This window comes from Humulus lupulus, chromosome 6, assembly GCF_963169125.1.
Source record: "Humulus lupulus chromosome 6, drHumLupu1.1, whole genome shotgun sequence".
Classification (NCBI taxonomy): domain Eukaryota; kingdom Viridiplantae; phylum Streptophyta; class Magnoliopsida; order Rosales; family Cannabaceae; genus Humulus; species Humulus lupulus.
Genome location: NC_084798.1, coordinates 216,365,906 through 216,393,314, shown reverse-complemented (window position 1 = coordinate 216,393,314; position 27,409 = coordinate 216,365,906). Strand labels below are relative to the sequence as shown.

General features: G+C 37.1%; 1 protein-coding gene and 1 long non-coding RNA gene across 2 annotated transcripts; both read left to right on the top strand.

Moving 5' to 3' along the window:
• Positions 1 to 10,096: 10,096 nt before the first annotated feature.
• On the top strand, positions 10,097 to 27,123 carry LOC133783258 (uncharacterized). Its single transcript, XM_062222812.1, has 3 exons — positions 10,097 to 10,215; positions 10,294 to 10,349; positions 26,917 to 27,123. The coding sequence occupies exons 1-3, from the start codon at positions 10,105 to 10,107 to the stop codon at positions 27,050 to 27,052; spliced, it is 303 nt and encodes a 100-aa protein (XP_062078796.1). The 5' UTR covers positions 10,097 to 10,104; the 3' UTR covers positions 27,053 to 27,123.
• Positions 11,181 to 12,948, top strand: LOC133783259 (uncharacterized). Its single transcript, XR_009870847.1, has 4 exons — positions 11,181 to 11,390; positions 11,471 to 11,545; positions 12,000 to 12,061; positions 12,779 to 12,948. It is a non-coding gene; the product is annotated as an uncharacterized LOC133783259 (long non-coding RNA).
• Positions 27,124 to 27,409: the final 286 nt, after the last annotated feature.

Here is a 27,409-nt window from a genome sequence, read left to right as displayed (position 1 = left end):
AAAAAAAAGTATATGTTTAAATGCATGAAATATTAATATTAGACGATAAAATTTCACTATACACTCAGCTATATACAAACTTCTGTATAAATTCTTTATTGTTTCAGTACTATTATACATATTTATCAATTAAAGAAATTAAAATAAAGAACTACATTAACATCAAATTACTCTAACACATTAGCCTAATAAAGAACAAATAAAATAGTGCAGTAAAAGAACAAGAGACGAGTTTACTTGATTCAGTCCCACTATATCAATCAAATTCAATAAACCCTCAATGATTTCAGCAATCTCAAATAGAAAACCTCACTATTATGTATTTATGTTCAAGAACAGAACCCAAAGTACCCGAGCAACAAATCAAAATTAAAGTAAAGAAATGGACGCCAAGATTTATACTGGTTCGGTCAATTTGACCTACATCCAGTTAGAGCATTATTATTTTCAAAGTCATCAAGTAAAAGATTTGCAATATATAATATGACTAAAGTTTTATATGACTTTAATAATAATTAAAATATAATGGTATGGTATGGTAATATACTAAAGTGTGGTTTGGTTGGAAATCTTTTCATTCTGTTTTCTTCCTTTGTTGCCTTGCTTTATCTTTTCTTTGCTAATTAACAACAAATTTTGAGTTGGGAATTTTTGGCCTCTAATTAACACTATTATCTCTTATTTATGAGGTTAGAAATTAATATTGTATTTTCTTCATTATATCTAACATATTATTATTTTTGATTAAGACACTATTGAATTACCTCATTCTACACCACATTAAAAGTGAGAATTTTAAAGGCTTGCTGCGGATTTTCAGCAAATGGGACGGTGTCGCTCTCAATCTCAAGTGTGTGGCCATAATAATAATAATAATAATAGTCAAAATCATCTTTACTATATTTATATATATAAATATATATATATATAAATTCTATCAAATTGGAAATAAAACTTAAGAAACAAAATGGTCGTTGGCACCCCATAGGTGTTATACTCAATTTTTTTATAATACATCATCAAAACATACATTCTTCTTCTGTTTTAACTCTATTTTTTATATTACACCATACATCAATTTATTTATATTTTCTTTACATCATATAAATGTTATATCTTAATTTTTTTTTATTAATTGAAATAAGAAATAAAAAGGAGAGAAAGATAAAGACAAGAATAGAAAAGTGGAAATTACATATGGCTTTTTTTTTTTGCCTTTTAACTTTTTTTTATGGAAATTTTGAATTATTTTTATGGCTTTTATTTTATTTTTTCAAATATATGGTTTTTTTTTATTTCCTATATAAATAATTAAGTTTGAAATTAATTCATAGCTTTTTTCACATTTAAGTTGTATTATTATTTAATGGCTTTTTGACAAATCTATATTAGTTATTGATTTTTGAAAGTTAATTTTTTAAAGCTAGATCTATGGCAATGCCATATTTTTATGAGTAAATTACATTTTATATGAGATCTTTAATAGAGTGTGCAAAAATATGGTTTTTTTTTTTCAAAAAAAATTAATCTATGACTTTTTTTAAGAATTTTCACTTTTAAGGTTTTATTTTCCCATATTTTTTTTTTTATAAAAGTTGGTTTATGCCATAGTTTTAGTCTTATTCAAGTTTTATTAATTTAGAAGAGTATGTTTGTAATTTGATTATCATTTTTTTAGCTTTTTTTTTTTATATTACTAATTTTATATGAAATTTTTCTTTGGTTGTTTTGTAATTTTTTTTTGTAATATGAATTGTGTTTATTATTTTTTTTATTTATTATAAATATTATTTTCCTTTTTTTAGATTGTACGTTTCTTTTTTCAAATCTTTGTTAAGGTAAAATATATATATAGGCACCCAAAGATATATACAGGCACCACATTAACTAAAAAAATAATTTTAAAAAAAATTAACACTTTTGTCATTCTTTAATTTAATTTTTTGCCAATTTTAATAATTTTATTTTATCTTGTTTTAAAAAAAAAATTAAAATAATATATAATATTTTAGAAAAAAAAAACTCCTATTTTAACAAGTTTCTATATTTTTTTGTTAAAATTTTTATTTTATTTAAATATTTAATATATATATATATTATTTATATGTATTTTTAAAATATGGATATTGAGAATAACAGATTAAACCAATAACTCATGACTCATTAGTAAGTCAAGATTTATTTTAAACCTACATATATATAGAGAATCAGCAATACAATCTTTGTTACAGTTGAAGATCTTCAAACTCTCTCACCAAACTCACTCTTTCTGTACCCTTGGAACCAAACCCGAGAACCCCTTGTGCAACCACACTCAAAGCTCTCAAAACTCTCCAAGTGATCTTCTTTCTACAAAGATGTGAAATAAAATACCAATCTGAAACTAACTTGATGAACTGAGTTAGCGTACATAGGCAAAGCCAGCGGTAAAAACACTGCTTGCTGGATGTGTTCTGGAGGATTAGTAATAAAGAAAAAGCTCATGATGATTTAGCTCAAGTAACTTCAACAAGCTTGTATCAATGTTCAACAAGTTTAAGCAATGCTCCCACTACTTTCTTACAAGCTTCTACAGTTGCCATGAATTCAGCTTCAGACATGGACAAGGCAATAACTTGGTGCTGATGAGGCTTCCAACTCACTGTGCTCCCACTATTGTAACAACATAGAAAGCGAGAGACTTTCTTGAATCTTGATTTGAAGAAAAATCAGAATCTACAAACCCTTCGAGCCATATCTTTCCAGCATTTTTCTTGTACACCTTACCATGTGTGCTTATTGTACCTTTGAGATACCTCATTGACCATTTCACACCAAGCCAATGCTCGAGCCCAGGATTAGACATCAAGAAAACTGAGGGCATAAACATTTTACATACATCAAAGAAGTGATTCTTCCATAATACGAATATGGACCAAATACAACACTATTTGGTGAAGAAGTAATGAAGCCGACCCCATAAAGACAATAATTTTTTGGGAATTTTTAAAAAATATGGTTTTTATACTATTAATGTGCAAAAATATGGGAGTTATACTTTTCTTAATTTGTATGAAAAATTTATTAAAGAAAAAGTTAAAAGTATGGAAACACAATTAGTAGCTAACTAAAATATGGAAATATCATTTTTTTTTTTATCATAGTTATGTTTTGTTTGATTTTGAAAGTAATTTTATTTTTATTTTTATTTTTTTCCATTATTATTTTTTTTGTTTCCTTACTTGTTCTTTTCTTTTATTTTTTCCTTTTTCTTTTTTTTTTCTACCAATTTTTTCCTTCATCTTTTTTTTCTTTCCAATTTTTCATTCTTCTTCTTCTTTTTTTCATTTTTATTCATTTATCTATTTTTTTTCTTTCATTTGTATTGTTTTTGTTTTCATATTTTTTCAGTTTTTTTTTCATTCTATTTTTTCTTCATTTTTGTATTTATTATTTTCTCCTTTCATTTTTTTTTTCTTTTTTCACACATATGAACTTTTTTTGCTTTTTTTTTTCTTCTTCCATTTTTTTTTCATTTTTTTCTACCAATTTTTTCATTCATGTTTTTTTTTTCCTTTTCATTTTTCCATTATTTTTCTTCTTCTTCTTTTCATTCTTATTTATTCATCTATTTTTTTCATTCATCATTTCTTTTTTTTTTTTAATTTTTGTACTTATTCTTTTCTCATTCTATTTATTTTTTTTCATTTTTTTCACACATATATTTTAACAATACATAATTATTCTACTATTTTTTTATTTATTATCTTTTATTATTGTAATTTTTTTATAGTTTTTTCCACTATATATAAAAAAAAAACTCAAACCAATTTTTTCAGCATTTTCTTTTTACTGTAACACTTATAGGAATACAAAAATTTGGAAAGAAAACTAATAAAAATATGAAAACGTGAATGGGTAACTGGTTACTTTCACATTCTTTGTGTGTATATTTCTGAGGGTAACTGGTTACTTTCACGTTCTGGTGTGTGTATATTTATGGTTGTTTTTATAGTAACTAGTTACTTATATTACTAAAATCATAGTTACTTCTTCTTCATTTTTTAATGAAGTGTTCTTTCATTTTTTCCTTCAAATTTGATGTTTCTTTTCATATTTAATATGATTAATTCGTCACCCCTCTTAGGTAACTGGTTACCCCTCTTATGGCAGAAAGTTACTCATCCCAGGATAACTGGTTACCCCTCATGGTGCATGTTATTTAACCTAGCTCTAGGATTTTTTTTTAAGATCAATCAAGTAACTTGTTACCCTACTCAGGATTTGAAAAAAAAAACGTACAATCTTAAAAAAAACATGTTTATAATAAATAAATAATAGTTTTAAAAACAATTCATATTACAAAAAAAAAATTGCAAAACAACCAAAGAAAAGTTTAATATAAAATTAGTAATATAAAAACAATATAAAAAAATAAATAACCTAAAAAAATAATAATCAAATTATAAACATACCCTTCCAAATTTGATTAAGAGTAAAACTATGGCATAAACTAACTTTTATACAAAAATATGGGAAAATAAATCCATAAAAGTGAAAATTCTTAAAAAAAACCATATTTTTGCACACTCTATTAAAAATCTCATATAAAATGTAATTTCCTCTAAATTTTTTTTTTTGACTACTTTTGAGTCATTTTATATAGAGAAAGTGGTGAAAATGACTTTTTTTTTAAAGTGATTTTACATTCTGACCTACTTTTGATAATTTTTTTTTGCAAAATGGCATCTTTCTAAAAAATTTGACCAACTATTTGAATTTTCGACCAGCTATCTAAATTTTCAACTAGTTGTTTAAATCATGAGATGCAATTTTGCAAAAGTACCATTTTATATATTTTAATCTTCCGAATTATATTGACTAACATCGTGATTATTACTTATATATATGTACATGTGGTTCTAAGATTATAAAGAATAAATGACGAAGAGATTTCTTCTATCTAAATAAGTTCATTATCTAATCATAGCGCATGTTAAGCTAATTGAATTATGATTACTTGAAAAAGAATAAGTAAATAAAAACTGTCACTAGCAAATATTGTGGCTTACATGAAAGTTAATATAATAATGTTGTTGTCCAATAATTTAACGAGAAATTTGTGAAAATAACCTTTTTTTTTTTAAATAAAGGAAGATTCTTTATTAACTGCCTGATTCTGACGTAATATTACTTTACGTGAATTATATATATATATATATATATATAAATATACTAGATACAATCAATGTGCAATATTCACGTTTGTTTAGTTTTATTTATAGAATTTATTAATTATTTTTATTAAATTTTTATTAATGTCATATAAATTTCAAATAAATATCTTATTTTAATTAAATAATTTATTTATTTTTGTTTAAGTTTATGTTTGTTCTAGTTTTTAAATTTGAGAGTGACAACAAGAGATTATATATTATTTGTTTAATGTAATATTAAATATTATATGTGGATTTTAAATTTAAGTTTCTTGCTAGTATTTTTAAAAGAAATAATTTGTTGCTAATTGACAGTAGATTATATTATATGTTTAATGTGATATTATTTTAATAAGTTTAAGTTTAATTAAATTTTATTTTAGTCATAAAACATATACTTTTATTATTTTTAAATAATTATCAGTGTAAAATATCTCAAAAATATACTATTTTAATTTGTTTAATTATTTATTAATTTTAAACAATTATCATTGTAAAATATCTCAAAAATTTCTTATTTTTATTTTTTAATTATTTATTTTATTTTATTTAAATTTAAGTATTTACAAACTGCTGTTAAATATAAAAATATTCTGTTAAAATTAACAATTAAAAAAAAACCGTTAAAATAAAAAAAAATTATATAGAAAAGATATGAATAATTGAACATATATATAATTGGTCCATATGTTAAGGACTACAATTTTCCAAGAAGGACGTACTTTTGACTTTTGAGACATGCATGTTACATTTTCTAATCTTAAAAAAATATGGAAAATAGAGTCAAAGTCTTACAAGTAAAACAAAAGTAACATGACTTCATATTCCATAACACTAATATGGACCAATATAATACTATTTAGTGAACAAATAATGAAGATAACCCCATAAAGAAGCTAATTTCTTTAGGAGTACTTTTAAAATATATTATTGTTGGATTAAAATTCTATTGACGTATGTATTAATGTACATTACTATTATAAAGTTTGATACAAAATAAAGTGACTAATTATGATATAAGTATTATGGGTATTAATATATCATGGAATAAATATTTATAATTTGATGAGAGACCAAATTATAAATATTAAAAACTGATATTATTATCAATTAATATATATGAATGTGGCTCTCAAGAAACAGAACGGCTTTTATAGACAAAGATAAACTGTTTTCCTGGAAGATCACAACCCTCTCTGTATCATCTCCAACAATGACTTCAGGTTAGTGATTTCGCACATTCTTCTTTAATTTAGCAAATGATCTATAAAATTATAATTTAGGATTACGTGTTGGAGATTATTATTTGTTCATATTATTTGAGTGCATTAGAAATTCTAACAAGTGGTACTAAAGCCATGTTTGCTAGACTAATTGAAGATTGTATGATTTTGTTCAAAGAAATTTGGGGCTTTTCTAAAATTAGGGTTTTGATAACCTATTATCTTTAATTTGGTTTGACGACAAACATTTAAGGTTCAAGATTGATGATATGTTATTTATTTATTTATTTTGATTAATCGATTTAATCTCTAACTTCGTTTCCTTAATTACTGTTATTGTTTGTTATCGACGATTTTTGTTCTTCTCTATTTGATATATATTATTATAATTGCCGATACATATAAAAATACTTATTGATTGCGTATGAAATCAATCCGATACATTCATATTGGAATACTTTTCAATGGTTACTACCCATAGATGAGTACTAACAATTATAATGATGTGTCACTATAGGGACTTGGTATAGCAAGTCAACAACAGATAAATATTTTTTTCTACATTAATTTTGAATTTAGTTTTTTTTTTTTTTGCCATAATTAATGTTGTTTCCAACCAATAAGAGACACTAGCTATATTTAAAAATTGACATGCATTTGAAAAATGAAAAGTTTACAATATTATATTTTCATAATAAATACACATTTTTAATCAGGTAAACCTTCTAAAAATTTGAAAATATCAAAATTTACTTTTAGATTTATTAATTAACAACTATAAATATGGACCATTGATCTTAATCCAATGATTAATATAAAAGTAACTATCCATGGGTAGTAACCATTAAGAGTGGACTCATATATATATATATGCACTTTTTGTCTTCATTTGATACATTAGAGATTATTGTTGTAACGTCCTGGTTACTCCAAGACCGTTACTGTGAGCTTTGAACCATGTTTAACTCGCTAATCGAGTCATTTGGTTATAAACGTGCATCTAGTTGTTATTAACAGGCTAAGGTGAAAAACTTGATCAAAAGGAAATAATATATTCTATTTAAAAAATAAAATTGTTCATAGGCTTATAAAAGCGTTTACAAGTTATTTACAATACAAAATGGTCATTACAGTGTAAAAATTACAACCCGCCGACCTAAGCGGAAAAAATAGGGTTAACCCTGTAGAGTCCAAGAACTTTACTTAGCTAAGATAGATAGTAGTATGATAGTATTTATAGCATTATCTTTGTAACTGTGGATTTTTGGTTCAGACCGGGAATTATTTGGACACTCATAGTAGTACTTGTAGATTTTCTAAGTTTAATCTATAGTTTAAGAATATTAAGTTAACCTAAGGTTTGATTAATGTGACTGATATTAAGGATTATATTTATTATACTATAAGGTTTAGATAAGGACCAATAGGATTTTAAGCACATGTTATGAATGGTGATTAAGGATTAAGTATTTTGAGGATTAAATTTAATAAGGAGTAAAGTTTGAATCCCCTAAGGTCAGTCAGCAGCTTTGAATACGTTGAGGGCTTAGTCAAGGCTGTTTACTCCATTCAAACTTAGCTAAAAATGTGTAATTTCGTGTTTAAATATTCAGCGTGTGCCGATATATCGCAGCTATAGGGGGCGATATATCGCAGCACGTAGATACGGAAAACACGAGATGATGCACGGTCGCCTCGGGCATACTGGCCCAAGCGATATATCGCCTACAGGGGGCGATATATCGCCTCCTTCAGCATATGTTCAAACGTTTTGAATTCTTTTCCTTTCAGCCATTCAAACTCCTTCATAAGTCCAACATCTTTTGAACGAGTCTTCAGCCTCTGCTGAACGATTATTCAAATTATTTTCACCTAAAAAGCCATTATTTTTATTCAAGTAAAATCAAGACACTTTCATTCCCAAACTCTATAAATAGGACCTAGTACCCAGCCATTATTCAACTTTTACTCTAAGTTCAGAAGCTGCAAGTGCTAGGAGAGTGTGAGAGTTAAACACTTGGGTGGGAAAGTCATAAGCTTAATCATCTTTAGCTTATCAAACACTTTGGGAAGTGAGATTCTATAGTATTTCGGTTGTGGTGTAGATTGGTCTTTGAGGTAAACCAAAACTCTAGCTCATTGTTTTATGTTATTTTCTTTCTCATAGCCTTCTACTCAGTTTCCTAACCTCATTCTTATTTTGGTTAGGGAATCTAAGCTCTTGAGCACATAAGTTTTAGTAAGCATGTTTTTCAATGGTTTAGTCTTCCCATTCCTTTTCATCTCTTTTCCTTCTTTAGACTCACTCTTGTTCATTATGGTTTTAGGAGTGTTCCAAAAGTCCCAACTCAGTCCAACATATCCCGGTAACTTTGGTAAGGAAAATAGGATAGAATCTATATGTTTATTGCTTATGTTATGTTATGGAATATGTTATGAATGTGTATGTTTGTAGGTTTGGGCTTATGCCCTATTTGACTAACAAGACCCCAAAAAAGATTATGGGCATATGCCTACTTAGCTAGTAGGACCCCACTAATCTCATGGGCATAAGCTTGTTTAGTCTATGGGACCCCAAGTAATAATGGCCATTATAATAAGTGTATGTATTAAGTGTTATGATATGTCTTTATGTTTATTACGAAATTTATGTTTATGACTATGTGTTAGATTTTCCTTGCTGGGCATTAGGCTCATTCCTTTCTATTTTATGTGCAGGAAAATAGCTTTAGAGGCGGTAAGATTCGTGACGCTTAGAGGATGTGTATCGATGGTGAATGGAGTCAAGGAGCCGAGCGTTATTCGATTCGAGGATGTAGTTTCTGTTTTATGTCTTTTTACATGTATTTTCCGCACTATTTATGTAATGTCTTTTTATTTTAAATCATGTTTTGTTTTTAAAGACAATGGGATCCCATATCCTTCTTAGTATTTATTTGTAAGTAACTCTTATTTTTACAAGTTACTTAATAAAATTATGGTATTTTCGCAAATGTGAGTTCTATTAAGGATTTTATGTATAGTTTCGTTAATGGTCCAAAAGTCTAGATTAGTGGGTCATTACAAACCCCCTAGTTTCTCTGAGAAACTCCTTGGCCGTGGTGGTCAAGTGGCCGCATATGTACACATTGCCACCTAAGCTCTCCACTCAAGGTTGGATAGTTTTTCTTTCCCTTTACCTGCACCACATAGCACCCGTGAGCCAAAGCTCAGCAAGAAAACTCATTACTGCATGTATATAATTTCAAATGATGATTATGATAGTCATCCAGAGCTTATAGCCCCAAACAGATGAGTGACTGATGTGTAAGTCATTAATGTGGGTTTCGCACCCTTAGCAAATGAGTGACCTTGGAGTCACTAATGTAAATCAAATGAGTGACCATGGAGTCACTAGCTTAAACCAAATGAGTGAGTCACTAATGTGGGTTCTATACCCTTAGCCATGTGACGATGTAGTCACCAGGGCCTTCTGGCCCTAGCTCTGAGTGACTAGTTATGAGACTACACAAGCACTTTTGTTTTTCATCAAACTTGGGGTCGGTCAAGCATTAATGCTCATGATGAGTCATTCAATGCTCATGTCGATTAGATCTAATCTTTTCAGCTTGCGTTAAGCACGCTAAGACCGTTCTTGACTCTTAAGTCAATAACATACGACCAGTGCTCAGTACGAAAGCAGTGTGATGGCTGGTGGGGTGCTATGTCACCCTGATTTTCCAATTTTTGTAGCAAAACATTTAGTAGTGAAGGTTCTTATTTTTGATGTTACAACTCCAATATTAGTTGGTTCTCAGGTGTGTATTGTGCTTGCTCATCACTATTCATTTTTCTTTTTCTTTTACTGGAGATTTATTTGTAACTGGAATGAGCAGTTGGAGTTTCACATACACCACGTGAAGGAGGTGGCTAGAGTTGTAAAGATACTGTCCGTTATACCCAGATTTCGAGCCATGAGAATTGTGACCTCGAAAGCTGGATTCATAATGAATGAACTCGTAAAGTCTGGAATATGTTCGGAATCTAAACATCGAGCCTGCAAAGCAGAGACGACTTCGAAGATGGTGGCCTCGAAATCCCCATGAGCTCGAAGAGTAGTGTAGCACCCACATTATTTTGACATAATATAGCCAATAATCACATGATTGCATTGCATTACATATCATACAATATGTATAATTTGAGCATATGCATATTCTTATAAGTGTTTTCATGTATAAGTATAAAAGTTGTGTATGTGATGTCTATATGTATGCTCAATATTATTTACCTTGTGGCATTTGAGTTGTCTTTTATGGGTGTTTGATGTGCTCAAGATATAAGAAAGTATGAAAAATATGGACAAGGCATGGAATTAAGTGATGAAAGTGAGATATAGAAGGCAAAATAGGTTAAGTAGTGAAAAATAGTACAATGTCGACTACTAGTATTTCGGTGTAAAATTGAGTATTTATGGATTTACCAAATGTAATCGAGGTATGATTAAGGTCTCATTGATGATGTAAAAATGGTTTTAGAACCATTAGATCAATTCTTGATGGGAGGTATACATAATCAGTGGTATTGATGCAAAGTCAAAACGAGCTTAGCATAAGTGCGCTACGCTCGATCGGGTAAGCATAACTATTGGGTATGAAGTCATATGGACCTAAGGTTTGGTGTGAGTGTTTTAAACATAAGGATAATAGGCCTAGCAGATGATTAAGTCGAAATTATTGAAGTGATAAGGTTTTCATAAGTCAAAAGATGAAATGATGAGATGAAAGGTGTCAAATTTTGATACAATAAGGCTAAATCATTGAAAATAAAGAATTTTTCATCAACCTTATCACTTTGCACGACCATTACTCTGAAAAACAGAGAGAAAAGAAAACCAAAAACCATTTCTTGGCTGGTTTGAAGAAATTCTAAGGAGATCCAAGTGAAAGCAAAGCCAAAGAAGTAGATTAAGCTTAGTTCTAGCCTTTTTATGGTAAGTTCTTGTACTTGGAAATTAAACCATGTTTTTGAATTTTTCTGAAAGCTTATATATGGTGTTTTATCCTTTTTAAGATATTTCTTGGGGTTTCCAAGTGGTTTGAGGTTTAGAAAAGCTTGAAGAGAGTGTTTTCGCCGAAAAGTTGCTCGGTAAGTGAAATTTTGTGTTTTATGAGGTTTTTGGGGTTCTTGGAGTACAAGATGATTTTTGGTTATTTGATTGAGTTTATAAGAGAGTATATATGTTTATAAATTTTTTAATAGATGTGGAGACTCATTTAATTTAGGTGATGATCTAGGAAATTAGAATTTTATCAAAATCGGTGATAACTTTATGATGAATTATGTTGGTATTTGGGATATATATGGTTATGGCAGGTTATTTGATGTTGATTATTGGTTTATTTTGATATTTGAGGATAGCTAAAATTAAGGGGAAACTCTGTCAAAATTTCTTCAAATGTCTAAGATAAATCTAATGCTCGATCTAGGTGGTTTAAGGCATTTTAGGCATGTTTTGGGTATGATGTTTTATGGGTATTTTTAAATGAGAGTTCAATGTATTACTGCCATCATTATGATGAGAAATCCATGCCATTGTCAGGATAAGCACATCAATACCTAAGACACCACTTGTTACACGGTGAATTATATTTTGGACAGAAGGTAAGTAAAGTACTCAACTGCAACACAAGAATGACATGTTATGTGAAAGTATGCATTATATGAATATTTTGTGAGTAAGTGGTATTAACATACATTGACACTTCATCATAAATTTGTATGCATGGCATAATAGTGATATGGTAAATTATTATATGATATAAGACCATGCATGATATTATGATGATTAATCATATGATGCCTTTGCAAGTTTTGTGCAACATAAGAGAAATTTGTAATAAGAAGTTTAAGTTTAGTGGCACTGTTTTGAAAAGGCAAATGAAAGTGTTAATAAGTGTAAACGGAGGCCTATAGTAGGCTTATAGTGGCTGCCCAATAATTTGGGCTAGGTTTTAGTGAACCAATTATATTGTTTGCCATATTTCTGTTTTTATTTCTCCTCCATATGAGTATTGTTATATGTATTGACACCATAGTGTGTGGCCGCCTTAACTCTTGAGCCCGACGGGGCAACGATGGAATAAGGTTTTTAATGTGCCCTACTGTGGTGATGGCTAGCCGGAGGAGAACCCATGGGATTTTATATTGTATGTGTAACAAGCCCTGTAGGCATTGACCAATTCAAACAGTGTGCACAATATTAAGGGGCCCAAAATTTAAAAAGAAGTTGTGTATGTCCATTGATATTGGGTAATCATTAGCATTGCATGCATTACTTTGCTTACTGAGCTTTAGGCTCACAGTTGTCTTGTGTTGCAGGTAGAGAAAGAAATGTGTGAATGACATGAGGAGAACTGAAGCATGGTCCTGACCCTGATTTGTACATATGAACATATCGACCTTTTGTGGGTTATTTCAGTTATCAGTGAGATGTTTGTAATAAAGTGTGAAGTTATGTTTTGAAAATAAATTGGGTTATTTAATACTTATGTATAATATGTTTGAGACACACTTTATGTTTAATGTAAATAATGTGAAATAAGTTTTTAAGTTAAAAAAAAAATGTCCAGACTTCCGCAGTAATAAGTTATGATATAGTTTTAAAACGTAACACCTCAAATATGGTTTTAACTAAAATAAGTGAGGGTGTTACAAGTAGGCCCCGAGGTGCATCTGTTCTCAGGGATGACTTCGGATCATGGGCTCCGAGCCTGATGCGCGTACGATCTCGAAGTCATGTGGCCTCGAGAGATGTTATTAGCTCGAAAGTCAATACGAGACCTGGGAGAATAGGACCTTGGTGATATAGGATAATAGCCTTGGATATCCTAATGAGTCATCTATAAGAGACGCGGTCTACATTTATTACTGTAAATCCCCTAAAATCATGGGATATTATTTGATCAGTTATACGTCCCCTGGTCTTCAGGGGACGTTTCCTTTTATATCGGATTGCAGGCATTTAATGCCATTCAATTTATTTGCATAAAAAGAGTAACTACCCAAAATATGTGAGATAGTATTCTGAAATCTTCTCTATAAATAGAGAGGTCATGCACCATTGTAAAAGGGGAATTTTGGTGATCTTGAGAGAAAACTCTGAAGAATTCATCCTTGAAGAATTTTCAGAGATCATCTTGAGTTTAAATAACAAAGACTCGTGGACTAGGCAGATTTAACTGATGAACCACGTAAAAATCATGTTTTGTATTATCGTATTTTTATTGGCCATTACTGTTTATTGTTTACGTGCTCTTCTTTCACTGTTGACGAAAAACGGCGTCCACAGTTTGGTGCTTTCATTGAGAGCCTTAAGCATTCAGTCCTTGAGTAAGTCATGGCCACTAATAATCAGAACGCTCCTGAAGAAAGTTACCCAAGACGTCCTGGGAAACAACCAATGGAAAACCCAGATGTCGAAGAAAGAAGTGGATCTTCCGATTCCCGGGGACCACCTGCTCCACCAAGGGATGAGGATATGTATTACAATCCTGAGCGGTATGTTCCCATTGTGGAACTTGAGAACCGGTAACTGAAACAACAGTTGGCAGAGGCCAACAAACGGAATGAGGAGTTGGCAAGGATAGCCGCAAAGGCACAGGTGGCTCAACCCCCGCCTCCGCGTGAGAACCAAGTCCCGCCTCCAAGGGACGTACACGTTCCTCCCCGTAGGCCCCGTGGGCGCCCATGAAAAGATGCTGCCACAAGAAGGCCAGCTCAACCTCCGGCACCAGCAGGGCCATCCGCTCCCCCTAGGCCTCAGAGAAGTACTCGGGCTAGGGCCCCGGTTAATCCACCTGTGGAAGTACCTGCGGGAACTGAGAACAACCGAACCCCTGCAGAGGCTCGGACTCAAATCCCTGGGAGCGCACCAAATGCAACCAACCCATCTTGGGCAAACTCCGGACCGTCTAGGCCGCGAAATGGATGGCAGCCACCGTCACCCATACGGTTCCCTCCATCACCTATAAGATATCCTTCGCCTCCTCGCAGGAATGCTCAACCAGTTTGAGATCAGGGCGAAAGGCGTACGGGAGGGAGACAAGGAAACGGGGAAGCTTTCCAGGAGCGAAGAGCCGCCCCGTCATAAAGAAGTCAAACATCTCGGTCTCACACGGCGGAGACGAGGCAGCATGGAAAGAATCCATCTCGAAATAACTATGCGACGAGTTTTACCAGTGACGACTCTGGAGATACCAGGTCGGTCAGCAAGCATGACCGAAGTCGTAAGAATACTGGAAGCCGCAGAAATCGCCCTGACCTGCGAGAACACCTGAATCAAAGTCGGGGTAATGTTGACCCGATAAATCCGGACCTGAGGATCGCTTGAATAGGCGTAGAGATCCTTTACGGAGGCGCGATCCTGGAATTGTGATCGATGACAACCGATTCCAGACGGTACCTCTCGCGGACCCAGTCCAAGAAAGAATCGATCAGCTTGAAAAGGCCTTTAGGCTCTTGAAGAACGAGCAAGAGAATGATCGATATGAAGACTCTGACGAGGAGCTCGAACCGTTTGCTCCCCATATTTCCAACACTCCATTTCCTCAAGGGTTTCGGATCCCTCACGTCCCAACGTTCGAAGGAAAAATCGACCCGTATAGTCATTTGAGTACGTTCAACACCATAATGAGAGCCAGTAATGTGGGTTACGAGCTCAGATGCATGTTGTTTCCAGCATCATTGACGGGACCAGCCAAAAGCTGGTTCGAAAAATATAAGAGACACTCGATAACTTCTTAGGAGCAGCTGTCTAAAGACTTTAAGAAGCAGTTCAGAGCCATGATGGGGGTCAGACCAGAGGCATCAACCCTAACTAACGTTCGACAACAACCGGGCGAAACGTTAAAAAGTTACCTAACAAGGTTTAATCTGGAAGTCGCCCGAGCTCGGAACGTAGATGACAGTGGACACCTAATGGCTGTCCAAGCCGGCGTAATGCCAGGGAGTGCCCTCTGGGATGACATGCAAAGAAAACCGGTGAGGTCCATAACCGAGTTTAACAAACGAGCGCAGAGGTTTGTCAATGTAGAGGAAGCGAGGTCAACACTTAATGTGACTTCCCAGCCCGAAACTACAACAATAAACGTCAACTCTGCCTCAACCTCGGCAGACCCGGCAGCTGCAAAGCCTGTGGCGGAAAACCTCTCCAAGAGGAAAAAGAACGAAGGGAATAACCCCGAAGCTGAGGGAGGAAAGAAAAAGAAAGGGGAGAGATATTTCTCCGTGTATAGAGTATACACTGAGCTCAACGAGTCTCGGGAGAACATATACCTAGCTAATGAAAACTAGGTCCCCTTTAGGCGTCCGGACCCGATGAGAAATCAAAAGTCCAAGAGGGACTCCAGTAAGTATTGCCGATTTCACAGAGATACCGGGCATACAACCGATGAATGTCGACAACTGAAGGACGAGATCGAAGGACTGGTCTCGAGAGGATACTTCAGGCAATATGTCAAAAACCAGAGTACTAGCACTACTACAAAAAAGGCTTTTCTCTGCAGTTTTTTTACTCAATACACTGCGGTTTTCGAGAGTATTGAAAAGCGCAGTGTATTCGACCGCAGAGAAAAGTGGTATGCCAGCCGCGGAGAAAAGTGTCATTTTTCTCTGCGGTTGTAGTAAGCCAACCGCAGAGAAAGATGTACTTTTCTCCGCGGTTTTTTTAAAACAACCGCTGAGAAAGAAAGAATTTTCTCCGCGGTTTTATTGAAAAAACCGCAGAGAAAAATAGTGTAATTTTTCAAAATTTTGACGAAGCATAACTTTGTGCTCAGTTCTCCGTTTTTGGTGTTTTTTTTTTTAACTTTGGTATTTTTTCGAGATCTATCTAGCTGCATACAAAAGAAACCTGAAAAAAAAATTCAGGTTTTGTCACCGAAAAATGTGAAGAAAAAAAATTCAGCAACCAAATTAATGATTTATGAAAAACCTCTCAAAATTTTGATTTCTATTTGTCTATTTCACACAAAATAAACTCTAAAAATAATGATGAAAAAAAAAACAAAAAACTATACAAACAAACATATATAGATCATTACCTATTTTGAAGCTCAAGAACACAATGTTTGCCAAAAAATACAGTGAAAATGGACAATTTTTCGACCAAATCCTAACCATTTTTACGACAAAAAACCTGAAAATAGACAAATATTAAGCATCAACTTCAGTTTTTAACTAAGATTTAGCTAAAAAAGATGAAACAAAAAAATAGTAAGATTAAGGTTGAAAGACATACCGCCGCTGTTGAAGAAGTTTTTCGCGAAATGAAGTAGGTTTACGAACCTTGTGGGGAAGAATGTGTTTATATATAGGTCTGGAACCTTTTCTCTGCGGTTTTATTGAAAAAACCGCAGAGAAAAGTAGTGTAATTTTTCAAAACTTTTACCAAGCATAACTATGTGCTTGGTTGTCCGTATAGATCTCGAAAAAATATCAAAGTTAAAAAAAAAAAAATCAAAACGGACAACCGATCACATAGTTATGCTTGGTAAAAGTTTTGAAAAATTACACTACTTTTCTCTGCGGTTTTTTCAATAAAACCGCGGAGAAAAGTCTTTATTTCTCTGCGGTTTTCTTAAGAAAACCGCGGAGAAAAGTAGTGCAACTTTTCTCTGCGTTTTTTTAAGAAAACCGCAGAGAAAAAGTTTTCACTTCCCACTTTTCCTACTTTACATTGCGTTTTTAAAAAAAAAACCGCAGTAACAAAGTTCCTAAGTGTCCTTCAATCCTTTTCTCTGCGCTTTTTATTTTAGATTGAAAAAAAAGCGCAGAGAAACCCTATATTTGTAGTAGTGTAGTCAGGCGGCCGCGAGCCAGAAAATAGTCGCGCCTCCACCCGCACAAAACAATAACTCTCGAGCTTGGGAAGAAGATAGGCCCCCGCCGATAGATGGAGAGGATGTAATAACCATCTCGGGAGGGCCTCATCCCGCAGGAATGGGCAGGAATGCCCAAAAGAGATACATTAACAAGCTGAAAATTGGAGATGGGTCTCCCTATGAACCCGAACTTAGGGCTCCAAAAAGCCAGAGGATTGAAACACAACAAATAACCTTCACCGAGGAAGACACGTCCCATGTCCAGTTTCCTCACCATGATCCGCTGGTCATTACTCTCCAGCTGGCCAATAAAAGGGTCCACCGAGTTCTTGTAGACAATGAGAGCTCAGTCAACATTCTCTATAAAGCAACCCTCGAGAAAATGGGTCTCTCCCTTCGTGACCTGAAAGCGTGTGCAACTACTTTATACGGCTTTTCAGGAGAAGGGACCGCCTGCATGGGATCCATCGAGCTCCACGTGACCTTGGGAGACTACCTAGTCTCGGCAACCAAGATGATGGAGTTCGTGGTAGTAGACCTGCCATCAGCCTACAATGTGCTGCTCGGGAGACCCGCCCTGGTCAGGCTGGGGGCAGTCTCATCAGTAAGGCATCTGGCCCTTAAGTTCCCAACCCCTAGCGGAGTCGGAACATTAAAGGGAGATCAATTAGTAGGGAGGGAATGCTACAGTATTTCCTTGAGAGGAAAGAAACAGAAGAGCGCACAAACACTCGTCATTGTTCAAAATAAAGACGGGGCAATCTTAGAAATTGATGAAGAGATCGATCCAAGGATTGAGGAGAAAGTTGACCTCGAACCCTTAGAGGAGCTCGAAGAAGTCGATTCCTCGAAAAAGGTGAAGGTTGGAAAACACCTCCAAGATTAGACAAAATAGCAATTAATTTGCTTTTTGAAGAAAAACCAGGATGTCTTCGCGTGGTCGCACTCGGACATGGTGGGAATAAGTCCAAATATAGCAAGCCACGCACTAAATATAGACAAAAGCTTCCCTCCAAAGCAAAAAAAGCGAAGACAGCTGGACGAAGACAGAAAGAAGGCACTAAAGGAGGAGGTTGACAGGTTAAAGGCAAACCGATTCATTAGGGATGCCTTTTACCTTGACTGGGTAGCCAATCCGGTGTTGGTCCCAAAACCCAATGGGACGTGGCGAACCTGTATTGACTACTCAGATCTCAACAAAGCTTGCCCGAAAGACTGTTTTCCGTTACCAAGGATTGACCAGCTCGTGGATGCCACGGCGGGGCACGGCCTGATGTCCTTCATGGATGCATATTCCGGATACAACCAGATTCCCATGCATGCCCCCGACCAAGAACATACGAGCTTCATAACGGATAAGGGGCTATACTGCTATAATGTCATGCCATTCGGGCTCAAAAATGCTGGGGCCACATACCAGGGCTCGTGAACATGATGTTCTCAGAACAGATAGGGAACAACATGGAAGTTTATGTTGACGACATGCTTGTCAAGTCTCAACTTAACAATAACCATGTTGATGACCTCGAAGAGTGCTTTGGCGTGCTCCGAAAGTATAACATGAAACTGAATCCTCAGAAGTGCACTTTCGGGGTATCATCAGGGAAATTCTTGGGCTTTATCGTGAACGCTCATGGAATAGAAGCCAACCCCGACAAGATCAAGGCCCTGATTGACATGCCCTCACCTCGAAGGCACAAGGATGTCCAAAGTTTGACCGGCAGGATGGCGGCCCTAAGTAGGTTTATTTCGAAATCTACCGACTGTTGTCTCCCATTTTTCAACCCTTTGAGGGGAGGAAATAAATTTGAATGGACAGAGGAGTGCGAGCTGGCATTCCAGGAACTTAAAAAGCACCTCGTCGAGCCCCCTATCTTATCAAAACCTGAAACGGGAGAAATACTGTACCTATACCTTTCAACCACCGAACACGCAATAAGCACAATACTCGTTCGAGAAGAAGAGAAGGTGCAAAGACCCATTTACTACATCAGTAAAAGATTACTGGGGGCAGAGTCAAGATACCCCTTGATGGAGAAACTGGCGCTTAGTCTAATTCATTCATCTCGTAAACTCCGCCCCTACTTTCAGGCGCATCCCATCCATGTGCTGACTGACCAACCACTTAGGCAAGTCTTGTCTAAACCAGAAGCTTCAGGTCGACTTCTTAAATGGGCTGTTGAGCTCGGACAGTTCGAGATCACCTACCACCCGAGGACGACCATTAGGGCACAGGCGTTGGCGGACTTTATAGTGGAATGTACTGGTATGACCAGCGACGAAGTCATAACCCCAGCCCACGAGCTGTGGAAACTATACGTCGATGGCTCATCCAATGAAAATGGATCGGGGGCAGTAATCATTCTGATTACCCCCGCAGGAAGCAGATTTCATTCAGCCTTGAGATTCAACTTCAAGGCGTCGAATAATGATGCCGAGTATGAGGCTTTACTGGCGGGGCTTCGCATAGCCAAGGAGCTCAAAGCTAAAGCGATACATTGCCACAGCGACTCCCAGCTCGTGGTTAACCAAATCCTAGGAGAATACCAGGCTCGCGGCACGAGAATGGCAGTTTATTTGGAGAAGGCAAAGTCTGCATTGGAATGATTCGAATTTTATACAATCGAACAGGTTCCCCGAGAGTGGAACTCAAATGCAGATGCCTTAGCTCGGCTCGCCACCTTCGCCGAAAATGAAGAACTGAACGTTGTGCCCATAGAACACCTATCGACACCTAGCATTAACGAGCCAGAGGACGAAGATGTATGTATAATCGAAACAGAGCCTACCTGGATGACCCCAATAGTTGAATATCTCGAGAACGGAGTCCTTCCAAAAGATCGGAACCAGGCTCGAAAGTTAATGTATCAACTTCCCCGTTACACCATCTTGGACGGGAAGCTATACAGAAGGGGATATTCCATCCCATTACTTCGGTGCGTAACTCCACCTGAAGCTAAGAAAACAATTGAAGAAATTCATGAAGGGTTCTACGGAGACCACACCGGGGGGCATAGCCTATCCAAGAAGATCATACGCCAAGGATATTTCTAGCCCACCATTAAAACGAATTCTTTCGAGTACGTGAAGAAATGCGACAAATGCCAGAGATTCGCCACGATTCCCCGAGCACCACCATCCGAGCTGACCATGTTGACTTCCCCATGGCCTTTCGCGGTATGGGGCATCGACCTCATAGGCTCCCTCCCAACTGGCAAGGGCGGTGTAAAATATGCTGTAGTCGCCAAGGATTACTTCACAAAGTGGACAGAGGCTGAAGCATTGGCAACAATAACTTCAAAAAAGATCCTTGATTTCATGGTAAAAAACATCGTATGCCGATATGGGGTACCGAGGAAGATTGTATCCGACAACGGAACCCAGTTCGATTGCGACTTGTTCACCAACTTTTGCGAAAAGAACGACATAATAAAGAGTTTCTCGTCAGTGGCTCATCCTCAGGCGAATGGCCAGGTCGAGGATGTGAGCAAAACTCTCAAAAGTTCTCTAAAGAAGAAGTTGGAGGAGGCGAAGGGACAATGGCCCGAAGAATTACCCCAAGTCCTATGGGGTTATAGGACCACAGCTCGAACATCAACAGGACATACCCCGTTCTCTCTAGCATACGGTTGCGAGGCAATGTTACCTATTGAGGTCGAAATCCCAACAATCCGAACTCAGATTTACGACCAAAATTCAAACCAAACTCAGCTCGAGGAAACCTTAGACTTAATTGAAGAAAAGAGAAACGAGGCTCAGCTGAGGAATGCTGCCTACCAGCAACGAGCTACCAGGTACTTCAATAAGAGGGTTCGAGATCGAAAGTTCGGGATGGGAGATCTGGTGTTAAGATGCGTATTTTTAGCAACACGAGATCCGGCAGCTGGTGTGCTTGGGCCGAATTGGGAAGGGACGTACCAAATAGAGTCAGTCATCCGACCCAGTGTTTACAAGCTAGCAAGATTGGATGGGAGCCTGGTACCGCGAGCATGGAATGGCGAACACCTGAGACCTTACTACCAATAGTATAGGAAAAGTGTTGCCTGTAACCATGATTTTCTATCTGTATTTGTCTTTCATCAATAAAGATCTATTTCGTTCAATATGTTATCTCTTTTTATTTTTGCAATCTCTCTTAATTTAATAACCTATGGTCACACTCATAGGATATTAAGGGGGGCATCATGGGTATATATACCATCAGCTTAAAAAATAAAATAACATGCACGAAATACAACCAAGTGTCTGGATATAACCAGATACGCGAGCTTAGATAGTTTGGATATAACCGAATTATCAAAAACATAAAAGTATTTGGATATAACCAGATACGCGAGCTTAGATAGTTTGGATATAACCGAATTATTAAAGACATAAAAGTATTTGGATATAACCAAATACGCGAGCTTAGATAGTTTTGATATATCCAAATTATCAAAAACATAAAAGTATTTGGATATAACCAGATACGCAAGCTTAGATATTTTGGACATAACCAAATTATCAAAAGGAAAGCGTTTGGATATAACCAAATGTGCGAACTTAACAGGTTTGGAGCAAACTAGCTAAGACTAATCAACGATAAGTAGGAGCCTAAACCTACTTCGAGATAAGTCGAGATCGAGGCTGGAATGTCTTAAAGGAAAATAGTTTCGAACTCATATCCTTGGAGCAATAACCGAGGACAAGAGAAAGTAACTAAGCAATAAGATAAAACTAAACCATTCACATTATATACCATACAAGTACTTCCGAGTTCATGGTTAAAATAATATCCGACCTTGATAAATAACGAGATCGGAAGCGGATAATTCGAGCAAGCGATGCATGAATGCATCGATTCTCGAGCCTAAATCCAAACTATGTTTGTATGTGTAAATAAACATAAATGATTCATCAATATAAAATGTGCAAAATATTTCGAGCTGAGAAATGTAAGGCATATATAAGTCAATATAAAAAGAAATTGTATCAGTCATGTGGGCATAAATAAAAGTAATTACAAAAATAAGGGGACGCAGCCCCAAGACAAGATTTCCCCGAGATCAAATTCAAGAAGTAGGAGTCTCCTTGGCCTTCTCAACATCAGCAGCACTGGACCCCTCAGGACGAATAGCATGACTATCCTTCTGAGCAGCCTCTCGAGCAGCTTCACTCGCCTCAAGACGGGCATTCCACCGCTCTACATACTTGGCCTCGAGAGGACCCAGGAAGCTGGTATCAAGGTCGGCATTGTCAACCCAAATTTTGTACATGGCCTGGTCGACCGCCTTCTCCTTCTACTCTTTGAACTCGTCCAGGAGGCGGGCCTTCTCGCTTTCCATGATGTCGAAAGTAGCAGCTTTATCCTCCTCGAGCTTAGCATTAGCCTTCTCCAGCTCAGCAAGACGAATCTTCGCCTGTTCAAGCTCGATTTTCGTCTTCTCCAGCTCCGCGAGACGGATCTTCACATTCTCAAGTTCGTTCTTCGAGTCCTTGAGTTCATCAGCCATCTTAAGCTGGAGATCCCTCGACTCTTGGGCCAGAGACATATTCATGTGCACCTCGTTGGTCAGCTTATAATTAAGCTGTGCTGAAATGACAAGGGCCTGAAATACAAAGAATGAATTAGATCGCGAGCTGAGACACAAACAGTTAAAGGAGAATTGCGAAGGTTACCGCGGCAGTAAGTTCAATACTCTTATCATAAAGAGTATTGCAGTCTGAGGCCTTGTGCATAAGGTCCCAATGGTCGGCGTCGAAGCCTGAAAAACTCTGACCCACTCGAGAGAGGACGTCCGAGCTAAGCATAGCCCCTTGGGTCCCAGCGGCGCCGTCAAGCACGAACTCCTCAACATGAGGTCGGGCCATCGACAGTTGAACCTTGGAGACGGAAGGTTTCTTCGGGGGCCGGCCGACTGTTATTTGAGTGTCGGTCGGAGGAAGCGAAATGGGCGCGATTGAACTGGACGCATCAACCTGGACAATCGACTCCTCGGTTGTGCTCGCAGTAGCCTGAGCTGTTGGGGTCTTCTCGGAGCGTCTGAGGACCTTGGATGGTCGATTGGACCTCCGCGAGGCTCTCGGGCGCTTACTCTTCTGAGCTCCAACTCCCTCATCGCTAAAAAGCACAGCGTCAAGGTCGGGGTCCATGGCACCTGAACAGTTCCAAACGAGGTTAGACATAATGGTAATGGGCTTGGAAAATTTAAAAAAAAAAAACCAAGTAAAGAAGGACCTAACTGGAACTCGCCCCCGAGCTCGAGCTCGGGGACCATGAAATTCCCCCTTCTTCATAAGAGGCGGGGGGAGTACCTTCCCTATACGTGGATGTCAACCTCGAAAGGTCCCTATAATCGTTTGTCCCATATTGGACGGCTATCCCGTCCCACACTTCGTTCAAACTATACATGGAGTCATACTTCCCGAGCCAACTATCAAACCTATGAACTCGGTCGTCTACCCAAGTCCAAATATAGAATTGGTCCCTATCGTCTGGGCACAAGACTAACCTATCGGGTTTGTATTTTAATAAGGTGGGGGACCACATTCTCGAGCTAAGGATGACTTTACCTTCTTCATCCGAGTCTGAGCTCGAGGCTTCATCATTAGCCTCGTTCCCCGATGGCGGACTCCTTCGACGAGCTGGGAGTGGAGGCCTCACCTCTCTCCTGGGAGGGAGGATACTTGTGGGCAAAGGTACCTGCTCCCAATGGTCATACTTTTGATTGGACCAATCCGAGGTGGACTAGCCATCTCCCAAAAGCCCACAGGCTCGGAGCTTGCTCTCATGTAAAAGGTACGAGAGAGACCTCCTGTCGTAAGGGAGCTGAAGCAGAGTCTCTCTATGCTCCTTCATTGCCTCGTCAGGAGTAGGACGGTGAAAATTGGCTGGAAAGCAAGACACATTTTAACTAAGTACGGATTTACAAACAAAATCCCGAGCACAGAGATAAAGAAGGTTGGAATACTTACGAATCCGCCTGAATGAATAGCATCGAGACGGGGACAAGCCATCTGTCCAAAAGAAGGCTTTTTAAAGTCAGGTGGATGATTAGGAAGGTCCTCAAACACCTTTTTCTCTTTGGGGTAGCTCAAAAGATAGTAAAAGCCGTCCCCTCCTCGAGCTCGGGAGGGGTTGCTTTTTAGACAGAAAAGGTATAAGATCTCCTGTGCTGAAGGGCCTTCCCACTTAAGCTCGTGGTATAACGACCTCAGGGCAGACAGAACCCTGTAAGAATTGGTGTTGAGTTGGAATGGAGCCAACCCAACAAAATTCGTGAAGTCCTTGAAATAAGACTTCAAAGGTAGAAGCGCTCCTGCCTTCATGTGTTCCTGACTCCATGCCGCGTACCTCAGCCTATTGTCAGGGTTTCCAGTCCCTAGAGCATAGCAGCTCCGTTCGCTAGCGGTCGGAGCTCGACATCTCAAGGAGCTTGACAACTTGAGGCCATGGAAGGCCACAATATCGGTTATCTGATTTTTCGAGGAAACCGAGCTCCAATAGTGCTCGGCCTCAAAGATTTCTCTCCTCGGTTGCGAGGTAGAAGGCTCCCCCATGAGTGAAAATTGGAGCTCTCCTGGGCTGTACGCAACGGTCACTGTCATTTTAGGGTCGAGTGGGATCGGCCTGGGTCCTGAATTGGACTCTGGATAAATTGCCTCCCGAAGGGTTCTCCTTTTCTTCTCTATGACCTCGTCAATTTGGCGGCGGTAATGAGCTCGAATATCCTCCTGTTCGCGCGCGAGATCGTATTCGCGAATTCGACGTTGATTCCGAGCAAACAACGACTCTGGGCTCGGGGTTTTGGGCGAGTAAGGGATTGCCAGCAACGACCCCCACCGTCTTTCCAGATTCTGTGACATCTAGTGATAAAGAAAAAATGGTGAGGGCCATGCATGCAAGAGTTCAAAGGTTACGAGCTTGACAAGACAAGCTCGGAGCTTGAGAACGAAACGAGCTCGAAACTAAGACCCTTATTTAAGAGTCAGAACGTGTATTCCACGAAAAAAAAAGGAGGAGAGTGGACAAATTTTTTTGAAAATCTTGAAAATCGTGGGAAAAAGAGTGGCGGTTATCCAGAAAAGGTCATCTAGGGTATCGTGTGTTCTTTAAAACCAAGGTTTTATACCCGATATCTTGGTGTGCAAGATATGTCCTTTAAAATTTTGAAGTCCAGAAAGAAGAAACCTTATTCTACACAAAAACTGGATTTGGAACCAGAGATTCAACACCTAGTATGGGAACATAAATGTAGAAGACTATCGATCAAAAATTTCCTAACATATAATACTAAGGAAATATATCAGCGCATTCCCAGAAATAACAAGAACAATATGGACAGAAGCTGGCATAAGGGAAAATAAATATCAGATACTTACGCAATAATGGCGATTGCAGAGAAATCGTTGATTGAAGGAGAGGCTGCAGGTATGAGCTTACGATCTCGAACAAACCGGCGGTCCTTTGCTTCTTCGGTTGGGAGAACATGCACAAGCAAGGAGTTTTCAGAGAGTTTCTGGTTTTGTTTTTGTTCTTTCTTCTGATGAACGAAAATAAAAAAGAAGATAATGAATGGGGTCTTATATATAGATGAAAAAAGGGGATTAATCTGAGGCCTTGAATAAAATCCTTGCAAGATCCAACAGATGGGGATTACTGATATGATGGTACCAGAAAGGTGGCAGACGAATGATCGTGGGCAGATTTCCAAGGTACTCGAGTACCATGAATGAGCAATACCCAACTGACGCGTGTCCATTCTTAATAAGTATGTGACGGTACGGTTCCCGAAGAAAGTAGTTCAAAAGTTTCCTTCTCTTAGGATTCGAACAAATACTTTTGAGGGGGCAAGATGTTATACCCAGATTTCGAGCCATGAGAATTGTGACCTCGAAAGCTGGATTCATAATGAATGAACTCGTAAAGTCTGGAATATGTTTGGAATCTAAACATCGAGCCTGTAAAGCAGAGACGACTTCGAAGATGGTGGCCTCGAAATCCCCATGAGCTCGAAGAGTAGGCCCCGAGGTGCATATGTTCTCAGGGATGACTTCGGATCATGGGCTCCGAGCCTGACGCGCGTACGATCTCGAAGTCATGTGGCCTCGGGAGATGTTATTAGCTCGAAAGTCGATACGAGACCTGGGAGAATAGGACCTTGGTGATATAGGATAATAGCCTTGGATATCCTAATGAGTCATCTATAAGAGACGCAGTCTACATTTATTACTGTAAATCCCCTAAAATCATGGGATATTATTTGATCAGTTATACGTCCCCTGGTCTTCAGGGGACGTTTCCTTTTATATCGGATTGCAGGCATTTAATGTCATTCAATTTATTTGCATAAAAAGAGTAACTACCCAAAATATGTGGGATAGTATTCTGAAATCTTCTCTATAAATAGAGAGGTCATGCACCATTGTAAAGGGGGAATTTTGGTGATCTTGAGAGAAAACTCTGAAGAATTCATCCTTGAAGAATTTTCAGAGATCATCTTGAGTTTAAATAACAAAGACTCGTGGACTAGGCAGATTTAACTGATGAACCACGTAAAAATCATGTTTTGTATTATCGTATTTTTATTGGCCATTACTGTTTGTTGTTTACGTGCTCTTCTTTCACTGTTGACGAAAAACGGCGTCAACACTGTCGTTGCTCGATTCAAAGACGGGCAAGGTGGCAAAGAAGGCCCCTCGTTGTCTTACTGTGAAACAGAGTGCTATTGTTGAGGTAACTTCAAATCCAGTTTCTCTTTTTTTTTTTTATTACGGAAGTGGAACCACTTAGGCTAAGCCTAAGACCACTTCAAATCCAATCTCTTAACAATAAATAACTGAAGATTGTTTTTAACATATTTTTCTGTTCTTCCGAATTCAAGTGGTTTTACAGGAACCAGTTTGTGTAGATGAGTTCTCAAGTTGCAGAGCTCTTGGAAGGGTGTTTCGAAGAGCACTAGGACGAACTGTAGCTGTCGGCATTGTAACAAGAATTATTGAGTAGAGTACCATTTTTGATGTATTTTACTTTGCTTTACTATTTACACAAAATCCGTCTGTAACTGTATCATGTACCCTAATCATTTATATTTATTTTTCACACATTTTTTTTTGGCATCAAATAGTTTAAAACGGAAAGACATATTTT